Below are 20,276 nucleotides of genomic sequence, written 5' to 3' on the forward strand. Positions count from 1 at the left end.
AGTATTCCTGGCACTGAATCATTTTACTTATGGACAATCTTTCAACTCTCTCAAAGGATTATTTCTATTAAAATGGCAGGACACAGAATGATGTTTATGTTTTGAAATCTGTTTTCCTAAAGCAAATGATCAAAACTCCCAAACTTTAGTGGGCCATGGGTCCTTTGTTAAAAAAACGTCCAACTTCATCAAGCAATTTGTTCTTATAGTTAAACTTATGCGCACTCTCTTCTTTATCTTCTAAGAGAGAAGGCTTCTTTGTGAGCAAGGTGAAGACTGAGCAGTTGGTTAGTTCGACTGTACTTAGCATCTTCCAACGTGTTTAAATCCTCTTCACAACTCCAGCTTACTTCTGTGCCAGTTTTACATTCCATGTCAGAAATACATTTCATTTTTACCAGGATTTGTCAAGCAAATTGAACAAACTAAATGATTTACTTAGTTTAGAATTAAATGGAAAAACCCTACTTGTGCTCCAGAAACTTCAGGACATGTTCATTAGCTAAACTAATTGTAGTAGGAGAGAAAAAAATGAGTGATTTCACTGATGAGGAAAAATAATTAGACATAAATAATTAGTAATTATAGTCCTGAAAATTATCAGTAATACTTTAAGTAGCAGAGCTTTAAATACATTTCTTTTTTTTTTTTTTTTTTTGAGACAGAGCCTCAAGCTGTCACCCTGGGTAGAGTGCTGTGGCTTCACTGCTCACAGAAACCTCCAACTCCTGGGCTTAAGCGATTCTCTTGCCTCAGCCTCCTGAGTAGCTGTGACTACAGGCGCCCACCACAATGCCCAGCTATTTTTTGGTTGTAACTGTCACTGTTTGGCGGGTCTGGGCTAGATTCGAACCCGCCAGCTTTGGTGTATGTAGCTGGGGCCTTAGCTGCTTAAGCTACAGGCACTAAGCCTGAGTCAATGGTTCTAAAAATAATCTAAAAGTTTTCATTTTTGCAATTCATGACTTCTTTCATTAAAAATGATTTATTTCTGGGTTGCACCTGTGGCTCACTGGGTAGGGTGCCGGCCCCATATACCGAGGGTGGCAGGTTCAAACCTGGCCCCAGCCAAACTGCAACAAAAAGATAGCCGGGCCTTGTGGCAGGCACCTGTAGTCCCAGCTACTCGGGAGGCTGAGACAAGAACATCACCTAAGCCCAGGAGTTGGAGGTTGCTGTGAGCTGTGACGTTACAGCACTCTACTGAGGGGAATAAAGTGAGACTCTGTCTCTACAAAAAAAAAAAAAAAAAAAGATTTATTTCCTAATCAGTAAGAATAAGTAAGAAAATTATGATTATTGCCAACTCACTGTTCTGTGGAGGCCAGTCTGAGCTTATGACTAATTCTAGTGGACATATCTAAAAAGAGGTGTATGATTAAATTTGAAAATAAGAACAACAGTGCCCCAAATGTGCTAAAGCCTCTACCATCCAACAGAAGCAGGTGTGCACACAGAAGTGATTAGCAGTATAAGAACTCAGGTCACTCAGCCAATAGCCAGAAGGGCTCATCCTACTAGACCAGACCTTTCAGCAACCTGCTTCAAATCTAAAGGAGAGAAAACACATTTCTTTTTCTTATGGCAAACTGGTAGCTCCTAAAATGAGAAAGACTGGGCTCATTATTTCTACGGCTTTAAGGAAAATACTGAATTAGAGGAAAACGTAAACAGTGATTACTCTCTTACCCAAGACGCATCATGAACATCAAAACAGTCTTGGAGTTCATTATGTCTCCTACACCCATAACCACCAAAATATATTAATCTGAAAAAACAGACAAAGGACACGTGTCGGGAGTTCTGTTTCCACTTTGTTCACAGAAAGTTGAAAAAGATCTTCTGTCTTGATCTAACAAGCCAATTTTAGATATTAAGGTAGCACAAGTGTTTGTGTTACATGGCTGAGCTGGACAATACCACTGCCCTGACCACTAGCACCAAAACGTGCTCATACTCATGTGTTGAAAAACATCACACTTTCTAGTTTTCTCTCTTTTGGCCAACGGCCATTATTCTCACTTCAGTACAGTTAATGTGTTAAGTGTGGGTGCTGCTTTATCTGTCTTTTTCTGTTTTAAAGACAGAGTCTCACTTTTTTTTTTTTTGAGACAGAGCCTCAAGCTATCCCCCTGGGCAGAGTGCCGTGGCATTACAGCTCACAGCAACCTCCCACTCCTGGGCTCAAGCGAGTCTCCTGCCTCCGCCTCCCAAGTAGCTGGGACCACAGGCGCCCGCCACAACGCCTGGCTATTTTTTTGGTTGCAGCCGTCATTGTTGTTTGGCGGGTCCGGGCTGGGGATTCGAACCCGCCACCTTAGGTGTACGTGGCTGGCGCCTTAGCCCGTTGAGCTATAGGTGCCGAGCCCAGAGTCTCACTTTATTGCCCTTGGTAGAGTGCCATGGCCTCACAGCTCACAGCAACCTCCAATTCCTGGGCTTAGGTGATTCTCTTGCCTCAGCCTCCCAAGTAGCTGGGACTACAGGTACCCACCACAACACCTGGCTATTTTTTGTTGTTGTTGTTACAGTTTGGCCCGGGGCCAGGTTTGAACTCGCCACCCTCGGCATACGGGCATATGGGGCCAGCACCTTACCCCCTCAGCCGTGGGCACCGCCCTGCTTTACCTGTCTTTATAGACCCAGCAGGAAAGTTTGTCACGTGGTGTGGGTGGTAATCCTTCAAAGTTGGCGATTTTTTCCCAAATGTAGGTTCCATCTCTTGTTCGCAAATTAACAAAATAAAGCTTTTAAAAGATAAGAACACTATTAGCAGATAGGGCATTTAAATGGTAAATATATATCAGAGGGATCTGTGATGCAAACATTAATACTATTACTTTTTTTTAACAGGTGAAATTTTTACCTACTAAAATTTAAAAATTATAAAATTAATAAAAATGACAGTGTTTCACAGGCAAAAATGATATCTGCAACATACTGAAAGAGGTCTTTTCCCATCCTGCTCTTGTTTTTCATATACTGATTAAACAGGCAGCTAGTTCTGAAGGAGAAAGGCAGGGGGAAGACTTGTAGTTTCAATCTATCTGTAAAACTTTATAATTACAAATGTAGGATTTTCTACACATATCTCCTTTTCAAAACATTTGTAACTTGTGAGATGGAACGATGCATTAGGTATTATATTCTGCTGCACTCCTGAATCAAAAGAAAGCATTACTCGATTGCTGTATCCTTTGTCATCGTATCCTCCAAAAATGTACAGCTTCCCATTAACGCAGGCGCCGCAGCTCCCTGACATGGAGGTAGGGAGCTCCCCTTCCATCAGGTGCATTCTCCTGCAGCAAGAATGACACAGAATGCTTCACTTTCCAGAAAGGCCAAGAACATTCTCTTTTAACTCCGTGGCGACCTTTTGCAATGAAACTGTTACTGTCAATTACAATTACAGTGTAATGGCCATATAATAACAACTCTAAGAAGATCCAAGGTAAAGAGTTTTCCATCTGCTGGGGGGGGGAAAAACCATGAAATTTTCACATGTCACCAGAACTGGGAATTAGTAGAAAACACCATCTTTAGAGATAGCACTGAACTTTCGAGGAATGGCAAAGGACAAAGAATGGAAAAAGGGAAGGGAGGAGTGGGAAGACTGCGCCACAGAGAATAAAGCAACGAAAGCAAAGCCAAGGGAGACTTCCTAAGTGTTGCGGTGTGTTCTAAGTATGGTCTCAAATTCCCTCTGGTCTATGAAAACATTTATAACAGACATTATGACAGGACATTCTGCAATTCAAAATTACTTACCATAACCCACTATCAATATCATAGGTCCAAATTTCATCATTAGGCAAATATACTTCATTGTCTTCAATAGACTAAAAATACAGAATACATAACATTATGTTTATTGATTACATAGTAACAATTAAATAGTTCCTCAGGCCAAGAAAAACTGCAATCAAAATACTATGAAACACAGAATCAGTCTCAAAATTTTTTTCACTATAAAACAAAGTAAAAAAGAAGGAAGGATTTTTCTAAGAAAAGCAATAAAGGTTTAGAGAACAAAATAGCAAGTATATCTGTCTCAAGACAAGACTTGGGGCATTGAAACTTAAAAAGGGGTACTGAGTAAGAGAAAATGCCAAAACAATATGTTTAAAGCAGAATATTTAATGTTTATAAAGACAGGAAGAAAAATAGCAAAAAGTCAATTCATTGAAGGGGAAGTAGTTAAGGAAGGAAATTTTTCAAAGATACAGTTAAAAGCACAGTATCAGATACCTTGATTTACTGAACATATATTTTGAGTGCCTACTATATGCAAGGCATAATGTTAGGTGTTCATTAAATGTAGAATATAAGGATCATGATAAATTTAATTAGTCAAAGACGATGACTCTGAATTTGAATAATCGCTAAAGAAACTGATAATGTGAATAGAATAGTACATTTTGACATTGATGATGAAAACAGAAATAAGCATAGTATAGTAAAACAATCTTAAGTTAAAAAACTTGGGAGTTAGCCCAGCAGGGTAGCTCATGCCTATAATCCTAGCACTCTGGGAGACTGAGGCGGGTGGATTGCTTGAGTTCAGGAGTTTGAGACCAACCTGAGCAAGAGCCTGTCTCTACTAAAAATAGAAAAACTAGCTGCTGTTGTGGCAGGTGCCTATAGGCCCAGCTACTCGGGAGGCAGAGGCAAGAGAATCACTTGAACCCAGGAGTTTGAGGTTACTGTCAGTTATGATGACACCACGGCACTCTACCTAAGGTGGTAGGGTGAGACTGTCTCAAAAAACAAACCAAAAAATCTTAGGGGTAAAACAAATCCTTACATAAACCTGTCATGATTTCTTAGAATCCATAAAATAATTCAAAAGTAGCTAGAGTTTTAAAACGGCAGTTTAAGAATTTTTAAAACTGTATTATGCATAAACATCCTAAGTAGCATTATGTTATTTAAATTTTATTATTTATTTATCTATTGTTGTTGTTTTGTCTTGGGTAGAGTGCTGTGGCGTCACAGCTCACAGCAACCTCCAACTCTTGGGCTTAAGCAATTCTCTTGCCTCAGCCTCCCAAGTGGATCGGACTACAGGTGCCCACCACAATGCCTGGCTATTTTTTTGTTGCAGTTGTCGTTGTTTTAGCTGGACCAGGCCGAGTTCTAACCTGCCAACCTTGGTGTATGTGGCTGGCGTGGTAACCACTGTGCTACGGGTGCTGAGCCAGGATGTGTCCATTGTTTCACCAAAGCAGTCTAGTCTGCTTCTGAACCCATCATTCCACTTGCAGAGGTCAGCCCATAAAGAGAATTACTGAACTGATTTATCCAGGAATGCAGCCCAGAGAGAGCACATGTGCGTATGTATGTGTGTATGTGTATAAAAATAAGAAATAAATTTTAAAAATATATTTTTAAAGAAGTTCAGAGATAAGGAGAAAAAGTGAGGGAAGAACTCAGTCTAAATCAGAGCGATGTCAGACATAATGGGGAGAACAGGAAAGACGCAGCATCTGAAGAGACAAAGGCCGAGAGTTTGGCAAAATTGTTGAAAGTCATTAACTTTGAGATGTAGAAAGTCCCAACAAGTTCCAAGCAGGATAAATAACTAGAAATGTCTACTATGTCTACCTAGACACATCATAATAAAACTACAGAACACTAAAGAAAAAGAATATTCTTAAAAACAGCTGTCAACCTAGAACTCCATATGCAGTGAAAATATCTTTTAAGATCCAAGGTGAAATAAAGAAATTTTCAGACAAAAACTGAGACAGCTGGCCAATAATAGACCATCACTTACAGAAATTCAAATGCATGTTACTACCTTATGCAAAAAGTAAATAACGCCAAATTAGAAATCTTAAAGGCGGCTGGGCCTGCTAACATTCTGGGAGGTAGAGGTGGGGGGATCCTTGAGCTCAGGAGGTCCAGACTAGTCTGAGCAGGAGTGAGACCCCATCTCTACTAAAAATATTGAAAAATTAGCTGAGCATCAATGGTGTGCACCTGTGGTCCCAGCTACTCTGGAACCTGAGGCAGGATCACTTGAGCCCAGGAGTCTGAGGTTGCTATGAGCTATAATCATGCCACTGCATTCTACCTGGGATGGCAAAGGCTCTGTCAAAAACAAACAAACAAACAAATAACAAAAAAAAAATCTTAAAGGCTTAAAGGATTGGTAAGATGCTGTAAAATGTGTGGATAAACTTCTTTGATGCCAAATTTGAGGATAGGCAAGGAACAGAACAGTACTAAGGAAACAAGCGGCCACACTTTCAACTTTCTAAGGTATCTGAACTGTAGGGGAAGAAGAAAAATTTTTAACTTTGAACTTTGTTAGGTATTGAAGTTTTAAAAAATAGGTTAGCAGCCACCCCTTTCCTCCTCCCACTGTCTCTCGCACTCTTTCTTTCCAACTTGGGCCAGGCAGAATAAATAGCTCCTTCGAAGGAAGGTGGCGAGAAGAAGGGCTTGGTCTGCCTTAGGAGGTGCAGAATGAGAACACACTGTGACCATTCACAGCGCATCCAGGGAGTGGGCTTCAAGAGGCCTCCCAGGCATCAAAGAGATCCAGGAATTTGCCATGAAAGAGATGGGGCTCCAGATGTGCGCACTGATACCAGGCTCAACAAAGCCGTCTGGACCAAAGGCATAAGGAATGTCCCACACTGTGCAATCATCCAGAAGACGAAATGAAGGTGAAGATTCACCAACAAGCTCTCTACTTTGGTTACTTATGTACCTGTTACCACTTTCAAAAATCTATAGTTGGCTCAGCACCTGTGGCTCAAGTGGCTAAGGCACCAGCCACATACACCTGAGCTGGCAGGTTCGAATCCAGCCCGGGCCCACCAAAACAACAATGACGGCTGCGTTGTGGTCGGCGCCTGTGGTCCCAGCTACCTGGGAGGCTGAGGCAGGAGACTCGCTTGAGCCCAGGAGTTGGAGGTTGCTGTGAGCTGTAATGCCACAGCACTCTACCCAGGGGGATAGCTTGAGACTCTGTCTCAAAAAAAAAAAAAAAAAAAAAGAAAAGAAAAGAAAAAGAATAATCTATAGGTGATGTCAATGAGGATTAACTGGAGATTGTCAGACTCCTCAAATAAAGTTATAAAACCACAAGAAAAAAAATGGATTAGGTATCAGATGACTAAAAATAGATCATATAATTTCTACATGAACAAGGAGGAAAAAATGAAAAGAGAACAGAAACTCATCACATAACCCTCAAAACAAAATGAGAAAGAGGAGGAGAGACAAAATAGAGGTAAATATAAAACACAACTAATAGAAAAAGTATATTAAAATTATATTGGATGAAAATAGACAGCACTCATCAGATAAAATACAAATAATGTCGGAGTGGATAAAAACAAAATCCAGCTATTGACCGTTTATAGGACACACATATAAAGTATAAAGCTAGACAGCTCCTGAGAGGGTGGAAAAAAATGCCATGCAAAACAATAATGAAAAGAAAGCTGGTGTAGCTAAGTATTAATATTAGCAAAATGGATTTTAAGGCAAATAATATTACTACAGGTAAAGAGGATGATCACAAAGTAATAAAGTGTTGGCCAAAAAGATAACAACTCTAAATTCACATGAACCTAAAATGGTAGCCCCAAAGTATTAATACATATAAAGCAAAAACTGTCAGGATCACAGGGAGAAACTACCAAGTCAATAGGGTAGGAGATTTTAATACCTGTTAGCGTATCTGAAAGAACAGGAGATTAAATAATCATTAAGTACATAGGAGACTTGAACAATACAATTAGCAAGGCTGACAAAATGGACATATATAAAACACATCATCCAATAATTAGAATATATATTCTTCATATGAACAAACAGTTTATTTATGAAAATTGACCCCTTACAGGAAGCCTACAGATATTGGGAAGGACTTGGTACCTTCCAACATTTCTCGAATACAACACAATTAGGTTAGAAATTGATGACAGAAAGCTAACTGTAAGAACATCACTGCTTAGAAATTTAAAATATTTTTCTAAACAACTTATGGGCCAAATAAGAAATAATAATGGAAAGCATAAAATATTAGAACTGTAAAATGATGAAATACTATTTATCAAAACTTGAGGATGCAGCTTACAGAGGTAATTAGAAGAAAATGTACAGTATTAAATACTTATATTAAAAAATATAAGTCTCATATATATATATTATTTTTTTTTTTTGCAGTTTTTTTGGCCAGGGCTGTGTTTGAACCTGCCATCTCCGGCATATGGGGCCGGTGCCCTACTTCTTTGAGCCACAGGCACCACCCCAAGTCTTATATTTTTATAAGACTTAATACTTATATTAAAAAATCAGAAAGTCTCAAAAAGAATGAGTTGGCCATATAACTTCAGAAGCTCAAGAAAGAAAATAAACCTACAGAAATTAGGAGAAAATAAAAGGAAGCAAATATTAATAAAATAGAAAAACTACAACAGACAGGATCAAGTACACACCCAAAGTTGGTATGTCAGAGGGCTGATAACCTCTGGCAGGATCACGGAAAGGGCAAACCAAGGACGTCACCAAAGAGCACTTTTAGGAATGAAAAAGGGGCATACCTATAGTTACTACAAAAATTAAAAGAGGACATTATGAACAACTTACGTTTATCCCAATACATTTGAAAACCTAAACGAAACAGATGGACTGGGAGGGGTGTATGATGGTGAAGAACTGTGATCAATCCCAACTCAAGAAAAAATGGAAAATCTGAACAATCCTATGACTTTACATAGATTGAATCAGAGATTTAAAACCTTCTCCACAAAGTACTGGGCTCAGATTGCTTTCCAGATAAGTTCTACCAAACATTCAAAGAACAAATAATCCAACCTTCCAAAGCTTATCTCAGAATATAAAAGAAGGAACACTATCCAGTTCATGTATAAACATAGCTGTAAAAATCCTAAAAAGTAATTAGTAAAGAGGATCCAGCAATATACAAAAAAGATAAGCTCTAAAATTTTCTAACTCTCTAAAACTCAGGATTGCTCATACCATCTATAAAAAATCCAGACCCAGATCTACGGATCATCTGTGTTTCCAGAAATAACAGGAACGCGTTCCCTTCCACAGCTGACTAGTGTTCTACTGTGTGAGCCTGCCGCCTTGTCTTCAATCTGTTCACCTGATGTTGGTCACCAGGCTGATTCCGCATCTTGGCTATGATGACTAGTGCTGCAATAAATCTATGGGTGCAGAAATCTCTTTGACATAATTTCATTTTCTTTGGATATCGACCCAGTACTGGGAGTACTGGATTATATGGTAGTTCTCTCAATATTTTTTAATTTTTTGAAGGACCTCCATATGGGTTTCCATAATGGCTGCACTAATTTACACCAATGATGTATAAGAATTCCCCTTTCTCCACATTTTCACAAGTATTTGCTATTTTTTGTCTTTTTGATAATATCATTCTAATTGGGGTGAAGTGATATCTCACTATGGTTTTGATTTGCATTTTCCTGATGATTAGTGATATCGAACATTTGGCCATTCAAATCTTTTTTTTTTTTTTGAGACCAAGCCTCAAGCCATCACCCTGGGTAGAATGTTGTGGTAACATAGCTCACAGCAACCTCCAACCCCTGGGCTCAAGCAAGTCTCTTGCTTTAGCCTCCCAAGTAGCTGGGACTACAGGTGCCCGCCACAACATTCGGCTATTTTATTATTATTTTTTTTGGTTGCAGCCGTCATTGTTGTTTGGCAGGCCCAGGCTGGATTCAAACCTGCCAGCTCAGGCGTATGTGGCTGGTGCCTTAGCCACTTGAGCCACAGGTGCCAAGCCTGCCATTCAAATCTTTAAGCAAATATCAAACTTGGTGATTAAATGTTGAAACAATTTTTTGAGATTAGAAACAAGAAAAGAATAACTTCTATTTAACATCATACTTCGGGTCCACCAATATATTGAAAAAAATTAAAAAAATAAAAGTTAGAATGGAAGAAACAAACATCACGATTTGTAGATTGTGACTAACTACATAGAAAATAAAAGGCAAATTAACAGAAGAATTCCGAGAATTAACAAAGGTTGAAAAAGACTACCAGATTACAAATAATTCAAAAGTCAAATGTATTTCAAAACACCAGCAACAATCAGGAAATTAATTTTTGTAAAATTAAAAATAGAAATAAAAACATAGGAAGCTAAGAATAAACCTAACAAAAATATACACAATCCCCATAAAAACAACTATCAAACTTTATTGAAAGACATCAAAATTTTCTAAATAAATGAGAGATGTATATTATATAATTGGATTAGAAAACTCCACTATATAACATGTCAATCTCCCCCAAATGATCTAAAAATTAAATACAGTAACTAATAAAATCCAAATAGGGGTCTTTGTGGAGTTTGACAATCTGATTCAAAAGTGTATACAAATAGTACAGCACTGTGGAAAACATTTGGTGGTTTCTTGAAAAGATAAATGTAGAATAACCAAATAAACTAGCAAATCCACTCCTAGGTACCCAAAAGACTGGAAATTACAGGCACTCAGATACTTGCACACCAATGTTCCAAGCAGCATTATTCACAGTAGACAAATGGTGGAATCAACTTAGCATCCATCAACAGACGAAGGGACAAGCAAAATGCGGTGTGTACATGTAATGCAATGATACCCAGCCAGAAAAAAAGGGTGACGTTCTGATACATGCCACAACATGGGTGAACTTCGAAAAATCATGCTAAGTAAAATAAGCCAGACACGAAAAGACAAATATTGTATGATTCAATTCATATAAAAGATATAGAAAAAGGCAAATTCAGACACATGAAGTAGATTACGGGTAACCAGGGACTGAGGAGAGAGAGGTCAGGAAGGTATTACATGATGGGCACAGAGTTTCTGTAGGGAGTCATGAAAAATTTTAGAACTAGATAGTGATGATGGTTTTACAAAATTGTGAATACAATTAATGCCACCAAATTATATACTTAAATACAGCTACAATGGCAAATTTTACATTCATATAATTTGCTATCATAAAAACAGTAAAAAAAAAAAAAAGTATGCAGGCTCAGTGCCTGTAGCACAGTGGTTAAGACAGCCACATACACTGAGGGTGGCAGGATCAAACCCACCCCAGCCAGCTAAACTGCAACAAAAAAATAGTTGGGCATTGTGGCAGGTGCCTATAGTCCCAGCTACTTGGGAGGCTGATGCAAGAGAATTGCTTAAGCCCAAGAGTTGGAGGTTGCTGTGAGCTGTGACGCCATGGCAGTATACTGAGGACGACATAATGAGACTCTGTCTAAAAAAAAAGAAAAAAATAGAATGTGTGGTTCTGGCATAAGAATAAAGAACTGAACATAATAAAGAACCTAGAAACAGATCACACATCCATGGGAATTTGATACATGACACTGCATTTGCAGGCTGGTAGGAAAAGGAGGGACTATATAACACAAGGCCAAGTGGTAATCCACATGGAAAATACAATGAAACTGGATCCCCACCTTCAACCAACCAAAAAATCCAGGCTAAGAAAAGATTCAAACATGGAAGGCAGAACTGAAAATGTTTAAAAACAATAGTGGAGACCTTACGGCCTCCATATAGGAAAAGATGTCTTAAAAGCACAAAGCTGGCTCAGCACCGTAGTTCAGTGGTTAGGATGCTGGCCACATGCACCAGGGCTGGTCGGTTTGAACCCAGCCAGTACCTGCTAAACAACAATGATAACAAAAACAAAAAAATAGTCAGGCACTGTGGGGGCGCCTGTAGTCCCAGCTACTGCGAGGCTGAGGCAAGAGAATTGCTTAAGCCCACGAATTTGAGGTTGCTGTGAGCTGTGACACCACAATATTCTACCAAGCATCACATAGTGAGACTCTCTCACACAAAGCATTATCAAAATGATCGAACTGCATTAAAATGAATAACTTCAGTTCAACAGAAGAATTATCAGGTAATACAAAGACAAGCTACAAACTGGAAACACATATTCAATTCATATCACTGTGTATTTAAAGAACTTATATAAATCAGTAAAAAAGACTACAAATAACCCAATAGAAAATCGAGCAAAAGACATAAACCAATATTTTTATAGAACATGAATAGTCCATAAAGTTATGGAAAGACACTCAGTAATCAAATGAAAATAAAAACCACATTAGAATACCATGTCACACCCCCTGGACTGACAAAAAATTTAAGGCCAGAAGGTATCAAATGTTGTCAAGGATGTGAAGCAAGGTGGCAGCTGGGGGAAGTCTTAATTGATACACATATTTTGGCAACAGTCTGACATTTCCAAGTAAATTTGGAGACGTGCATACCAAGTGACCTAGCATCTCATGCCTTGGTATATGTCATAGGTACACACAAAATCCTGTGCATGTCCAACGGGAGGCGTGTTACCCGTGTAAAAACGCTCATGGCAGCATTGCTTATAAAAGCAAAAAATTAGAGACATTCACATATTCACCAATTGTGGAACAGATAAATAAATCACAGTAGATTCATGTAATAAAATGTCATACGAGATACATATCAAATGAGTGAATCCAGGGATGATTTTCAAAGTGCGTAACATCTGGCAGCGCAGGCCCTGACCAGTCCTGACGGGCACCACGTGGTAACAGGTACAGCAGCTGAATGTAAGCAGTGTATGACTCTAAAAACGGAAAGATCCAAGCTATGATCATATGCTACGATTCCAAAATCAAAGAATATATTGTTTAGCAATACATGTAGGGAAAACTACAGAGAAGAGAGTGACTAGTATTTAAGACAGCAGCGCCTGTGGGCGTGGGGGTGAAGGGAGATTTGTAGTCAGTGCAAGATAAACAGGAAGCTTCTAAGGTACTGGTGGTAGTTTATTTCTTAAATCTGGAGAGTAAACAGATGTTTACCTTTAAACAATACTTATTTCATATATTCTTTTGTATATATATTTCAATTTGAAAATTAAATAAATAAAAATTTTAAAAATGAGTACTAAGCAGCTCCCAGAGACCTCAGGGAGGCTGGACAGCAGCCTCTGATTTATATAAAGAGCAAGGTCTGAAACCACGCCAACAGAACAAGTCTCAAGTCACTGCCCAGCACCACTCTGAAGCTTGTGGCACTGCCTTGTAGGCCATGGACCTTCATCTTCCTAAACGCTATTGCAGGGTAATAATTTTCTACAGGTCCCGGTATTTTACATCTTTATTCCCAAGTCCAAATCTAGCACAGACTCATCTAACCAACCACGTCCAAGCCATCTGCCCACAACCTAGCTGCAAGTGAGGCTGGAAAAGTTAGTTCCTACCTTTCAAGTTCTTTTTACGGGATACCTACTAAGAGCTCTAGCCAGTTCTAGACACTGGGGATACAGGAGGGAACACACTACCCATCTTTATAGAACTTACATTTTGTAGGGATAGGTAGGAGGTGATCAGACAACTAAAATAAATACCCTGACAAGACTCTCTCATCAGGGCAATACCACAAATAGAGAAAGGAGGTTCAGATTCTGGGCATCTAAAAAAAATGATAAGTGTCTTCTGTTATATTTAATAGATGGACTATGTTGGCAATGTAAAAATGGAAGTATTAGGTTAAAGAGAATATACATCCAAAGCTTTTATACACTTTGCTAAGTTCCTCCTCAAAAACATTACACAAATTTGTACTCCCATTACTGGTCTGTTAGTAATTCATTTCCCCACACTTTTCTCCAAAATTCCTTCTAATCTTTTCAAATTGGAGAAGAATCTTAGCAAATTGTAATTTTCAGCCAGGTCATTCCTTCTGAAGGAGGATCCCTCCTTCCCTCCTTTCCTTTTTGAAGGCAGGGTCTCGCTGCCATCCAGGCTGCAGTGCAGTGCAGCCCCCAACTCCTGGGCTCAAATGATCCTCCAGACTCGGCTCCTCCAATAGCTGGGACTGCAGGCGCCCGCCCCACGCTTGGCTAAGGATTTGATTTATACATTTGTGTTTCTTATTTTGTAAACTGTTGGTGCTTATCCTTAATTTTTCAGTGGGGATACTGACCTTTATTTCATATACAACTTTTTCTTTTCATATAAGTTGCAAATATTTTCCCTTTGTCATCTGCCTTCTCATTTTCTTTCTTTTTTTTTTTTTTTTGAGATAGTCTCAAGCTGTCGCACTGAGTAGAGTGCTACTCAGCATCATACCTCACTGTGACCTCCAACTCAGACTCAAGAGATCTTCTTGCCTCAGTTTTTCTATTTTTAGTATAGACAGGGACTCATTTTTGCTTAAGCTGGTCTTGAACTTGTGAGCTTAAGCAATCCACCTGCCTCGGCCTCCCAGGGTGCTAGGATTACAGGCGTGAGCCGCTGCAGTCGGCCTGCCTTCTCATTTTCTGATATTTAAAAATGGTTTTGAAACTCAAACTTTGTTACTTGTTTGTACCTTTATATTAATCCGAAATAAAATGTTAAAAATAAAATAAAAATAAAAATGGTTTTAATTTTTAAGGGTTTGATCTGCCAATCTTTTCCTTTGTTGTCTTCCCCTGTCAAGATTTTACAATAGTCATGTATTTTCTCCCAGTGTTGTAAACTTAATTTTTCTACAACTCTTCAATCTTAAGTCTCCAATATTATTTTTCTATAGCTGTCCTAGGACAATTTATTGTATAAGTGATTGTTTTTCCAGATTTGAAATGTTCTTTTAAATACAAAATAGTCTCACATGCTTGGCTACTTATGGAATTTGTTTCCCATTCCATCATGCTATCTTTACTTACATCAGGACCATTGATTTAATTATTGTAGTACTGTGAGATACGTCTTAATAGCTCATACCTTAAGTTTCCCTTATTCATTCTTCTCATTTTCTAAATTGATTCTCCGTCCCTTTAAGCCCACATCCATAACAGAAATATGTAGTTAAGCATATTTATACAGGTATCTTCTATAAGAAAAAGTTCAGAGCATAATGCAATAATAGCAGTTGTATTTGGGCGGTGCCTGCGGCTCAAAGGAGTAGGGCACTGCCCCCTATGCTGGAGGTGGTGGGTTCAAACCCCAGCCCTGGCTGGGCTGGGTTAATTTAATTAGTTGGGCAAAACCCTTATGGCCAAAAACTGCAAATAAATAAATAAATAAAATAAATAGCAGTTGTATTACTGAAATAAAATTGTTCCAGTGATTTAGGCCATAAGACAAAAGTATACAATCTGCAAACATTCCAAGACATGGAGTTTTTCCTCCAAATTTTGGGAACACTACTCACAACTTTTAATGTTCCCAGAAGTAGCATTATCAAAAGAATATTCTGGCACTGATTAGAACATATATATCACTTATTTTTTAGACATTACCATTCTTGCCTCTAGAGGTGGAGCTATCTTCAGATATAATGTCCTCTGGAATATGTTGGATAATGGAGCAATAAGTACTTTAGACTTATTGATATCGGTGAGCTTTAGAATACGTGTTTGCCAATTTTAACACATACTGTTTGTGTTGAGGAGGAAAACTGTGGTTGCAATACATAATCTGGAATCATCTGATGGTTATTCTTAACTACTCACTGACTGCTGGAGTACCGCTGGATTCCAGGGCCTTTCACCTACAGACTGTTCAGAAGAATCTAACTAAAGCAATTGCTGGGAGGATACTTTTTCTCATGATATGCCAAGTCTTCCTTTTTGCCTCCTACTCTCCCTTTCCTTCCACATATGCCTTAGACATTGTCTAAACTGCTGATAATTTGTGGAGTTTTAAAAAGTAGTAGCTTCGGGCTCTAAATCTATGTTGCCTTTTCCAAGGTAGTCATCTGGCATCTCTGCTGGTTGGATTACTGTGTGGTAGGAAGAGAAGTATTTCAATTCAATAAATGCCACCTGAAGAACTGGAATTTTATCAATCGAGTAATTTTCAATATTAAAATGAGATGTTAAAATTCAGACATCTCATTAATGGGCCCCAAAGCAATCTACACAAATCCTTTTGTAGTTCATAAGCATGATGATTGGGTTTTCACACCCATGAGAAATATGCCTTCCTCAAATCTTGTTACTATGCTGACACACTACCTGTCTAATGTAAAAGAAAAACAGTTTTTTAAGAAAAAATTTTTTGAACCCGCCAGCCTTGGTGTATGTGGCCATAAGGCACTAGCCACATACACCAAGGCTGGCGGTTTTGAACCCTGCCAGGGCCTGCTAAACAACAATTACAACAAAAAAATTGCTGGACATTGTGGTAGGGGCCTATAGTCCCAGCTACTTGGGAGGCTGAGACAAGAGAATTACTTAAGCCCAAGAGTTTGAAGTTAATGTAAGCTGTGATGCCATAGAACTCTATGGAGGGCGACAAAGTGAGGACTCTGTCTCAAAAATAAAAAAACTATAAAGATGGCTCGGCGCCTATAGCTCAACGGGCTAAGGCGCCAGCCACGTACACCTAAGGTGGCGGGTTCGAATCCCCAGCCCGGACCCGCCAAACAACAATGACGGCTGCAACCAAAAAATAGCCGGGCGTTGTGGCGGGCGCCTGTGGTCCCAGCTACTTGGGAGGCGGAGGCAGGAGACTCGCTTGAGCCCAGGAGTTGGAGGTTGCTGTGAGCTGTAATGCCACGGCACTCTACCCAGGGGGACAGCTTGAGGCTCTGTCTCAAAAAAAAAAAAAAAAAAACTATAAAGATATAACAGATTACTATTTTAAGTTAATTTTTTACTTGACTTTTATAATATAAGAATCAATATAGCAGATGAAGTTTGAACCTCTACATCTTCAAGTAGCAGAGCTCAAAAACATTCCAAATTATTTCTTGCGCATACAACTGTGTATAACCAGATTATTTTTTTTTTTTTGTTTTGCACTTTTTGGCCGGGGCCAGGTTTGAACCTGCCACCTCCAGCATATGGGGCCGGCGCCCTACTCCTCTGAGCCACAGGCGCTGCCCACCAGACTCTTTTTTTCATCAAGAATAAATGATGGAAATGTTAGAAAGCATAATCACCTAATTTATTACAGTTTATCATTTAAAAATTACCTTTGGAAATCCCATATACAGAGGGTGCCAAAAAATGTATACACATTTTGAGAAAGTTAAAAACTGTATTAAAATTTTAATACTCAATATATACTGATAACGAAAGACGAATACCAGTCATGTTGAGCATCTCTTGTAATTACAGAAATAAAATGGGACTTGAGTATTACAAATTTAATAGTTTTTTCCTTTTTTAAAATGTGTATATGTATTTTTTGGCACCGTCTATATCTATGTTGGAATCTGTTGCCAGATCTGGAGATCAAATGGCCATTAAATTAACTTACTCTCATTGACTCATTGTCCTTATTTATAAAATGGGGATATTATGTACTCTGCAGGGTCACAGGAATACATAAGATTAGGGATGTGAGAATTCCTAGCATATGCTAAATATAGTACGCATGCAAAGGTTTGTTCTAATTTTCCCATACTGATACTGCACTGATAAACAAGACACACAAACAAAACAACAAAAAAACCCAACTCAGACCTGAGAATTATTCAACACACAGTACAGGCATACCTCGTTTTATTGCACTTTCTTTATTGTTTTTCACAGATATTATGTTTTTTATAAGTTGAAGTTTGTGGCAATCCTATGTAGAGTAAGTCTATTGGCACCCTTTTTCTAATAACGTGCTTATTTTGTGTCTCTGTCGCATTTTGGTATTTCTCAAAATATTTCAAACTTTTCCATCATTACTATTATATTTGTTACAGTGATCTGTGATCATTCTTTGATGTAGTATTATAATCATTTTGGGGAACCATGAACTGTGTCCACAAAAGACAGTAAATTTAGTCATTGTTGTGTTTTGTCTGCTCTGCTGACCACCTGTCTCTCCGTGTCTTTCTCTCTGAGACACAAGAATAATTAAGTTAGGCTAATTAATGACACCAAAACTGCCTTGGTATTTAAATGAAAGGAAAAGTTGAATGCCTCTCACCCTAAATCAAAAGCCAGAAATGATTAAGCGTAGGGAGGAAGGCACGTCAAAAGCTAGGCCTCTTGCACCAGTCAGCTACACTATGAACGCCAGGGAAAAGTTCTTGCAGGCAGTCCAAAGGGCTATTCTACTGAATGCATGAAGAATATGAAAGCAAAAGGGCCTTCTTGATGATATGGACAAAGTTTTAGAGGTCTGGAGAGAAGACTAAACCAGCTGCATCATTCCTGTAAGCCAAGCCTAATCCAGAACCCTCTTTCATTCTATGAAGACTGTGAGAGGTGAAGAAGCTACAGAAGAACAGTTTGAAACTAGCAAATGTTGGTTCATGGAGTTTAAGGAAAGAAGCTGTCTCCAACATGAAAGTGCAAGGTGAAGCAAGTGCTGATGTAGAAGTTGCAGCAAGTTATCCAGAAGGTCTAGGTAAGTTTACTGAGGAAGGCACCTATACTACACTACTGATTTTCAATGTATATGAAACACCTTTCATCTACAAGGTGATGCCATCTAGGACTTTCATATCTACAGAGGTTTTGATGCTTGTCTTCAAAGGACAGGCCGACTCTCCTTTGGCACTATTACAGCAAGGGACTTTAACTTGAAGCCAACACTCTGTTGCAATTCTGAAAATCCGAGGGCCTGTATGTTACAGAGGGAACAACAAAGTTTGGATAACAACACATCTGTTTACAACATGGTTTATGAACAGTTTAAGACCACTGTTGAGACCTACTGCTCAGGCAAAGAGATTTCCTTTCAAAATATTATTCACTGACAATGCACCTGGTCACTCAAGGGCTCTGATGGCATGTACTGAAATTAGTTGTTTTCACACCTGCTAACACATCATTCTGCAGCTCGTGGATCAAGAAGCACTTTTGATTTGGTGTCTTATTATTTAAGAAATACATTTCGTAAGCTATAACTAACAGAGAGTGATTTCTCTGATGGATCTGGGAGAGAGAAACTGAAAGCCTCCTGGGAAGCATTTGCCATTCCACAAGGCATTAAGAACACTCCTGATTCATGGGAGGAGGTCAAAACATCTTCATTAACAGGATAGGAAGAAGTTGACTCCACCCATCCAGGAGGAGTTCAAGACCCGGAAGACTTGGTTACAAGGAAGTAACTGCAGATGTAGCGGCAAGAGAACTAGAATTAGAAGGGGAGCTGCAGGATATGACTGAAGGGCTGCAGTCTCCTTGCTCAAACTTGAATGAATGTCAGGTTGCCTCTTATAGATAAGCAAAGAAAGTGGTTTTTTGAGATGGAATCTACTCCTGGTGAAGGTACTGTGAACGTTGTTGAAACAACCAAAGAAATGTTACATAAACTCCGTTGATGAAGCATCAGCAGTCTGAGAGAACTGACACCAATTCTGAAATGTTTTACTGTGGATAAAATCAAGCAGCATCATTGCATGCTAAGGAGAACACTCACAAAAGCCTCGAGTGATGCGGCAAGCTGCATCATAGTCTTATTTTAAGAAATTTCCACAGCCACCCCGTACTTCAGTGACCACCACCCTGATCATCAGCAGCCAGCAACAGAAGGCAAGACCCTCCTCTCCATAAGCAAAAAGATTAGGATGTTCTGAAGGCTCAATGATTGTAGCATTTTTTTCAAGCAGTACGATTTTTAAAATCAGGTATATTGTTTTAGACACATGCACAGTTGTTCATACATGACAACAAACTTCACAGTACACACAGTATAGTGTAAACGTAACTTTCTTATGCACGAGGACGGAAAAATGTCCACGTGACTTGCTTTATTGGCATTATCGCGGTGGTCTGGGACACAAGCCCCAGTTTCTCCGAGGTATGCCTGCCCGTCCCTCATTTCAGTGAGACTCATCCTGTGACTGACTGGTCTGTCACATCCCAGGATGGACAGTCAGAAGAGGAAGGTTCCAGTAGAACTTCCAGATGGCTTTTTTTTTTTTTTTTTAATCTGTAAACTAACGCGTTGGCACATAGTATTCCAGAATTGTTTTTCAGCTTTACGATTCTTGCTTCTATAACCCTCTGATTACGGAAGCAAAACAAAACATATATTCAACCTCCCATTATAGAATACTCTTAAGTAGTTTTTGATAATACGGATCCCTTTTCGAGACTCTAGAAAAAATTCATAATTACTCATCAGTAAAGAAACATCACTAAAAATAGCTTAGAAAGCTTTCAATGATTCCATGAATTTGATATTTTATTTTGATTCGTGCCGTGGGAAGAAGGGAACAGAAAGACAACGGCACGGCGCGGCGTTCTCGGGTCCTTCTAAGTCTGCGCCAGTACCGAAAGCGACTTAATCGCGCGGTAACGACTCTGGGTCGGGCGGACGG

The 20,276-nt window shown here is 39.0% G+C and overlaps 1 protein-coding gene and 1 non-coding gene across 2 annotated transcripts in view; one reads left to right on the top strand and one right to left on the bottom strand.

The window, feature by feature from the left end:
- KLHDC1 (kelch domain containing 1) overlaps positions 1–20,276 on the bottom strand; it is a 43,343-nt gene that overhangs the window by 22,721 nt on the left and 346 nt on the right. Inside the window, 4 exon segments of the mRNA XM_003792163.3 lie at positions 1,682–1,768; positions 2,629–2,747; positions 3,182–3,299; positions 3,769–3,839. Coding sequence (XP_003792211.1) covers positions 1,682–1,768; positions 2,629–2,747; positions 3,182–3,299; positions 3,769–3,839 — 395 coding nt within the window.
- On the top strand, positions 15,929–16,030 carry LOC111726146. Its single transcript, XR_002773999.1, has one exon. It is a non-coding gene; the product is annotated as a small nucleolar RNA U13 (small nucleolar RNA).

This window comes from Otolemur garnettii, unplaced genomic scaffold (genome assembly GCF_000181295.1).
Source record: "Otolemur garnettii isolate 467f Iridium unplaced genomic scaffold, OtoGar3 scaffold00054, whole genome shotgun sequence".
Classification (NCBI taxonomy): Eukaryota; Metazoa; Chordata; class Mammalia; order Primates; family Galagidae; genus Otolemur; species Otolemur garnettii.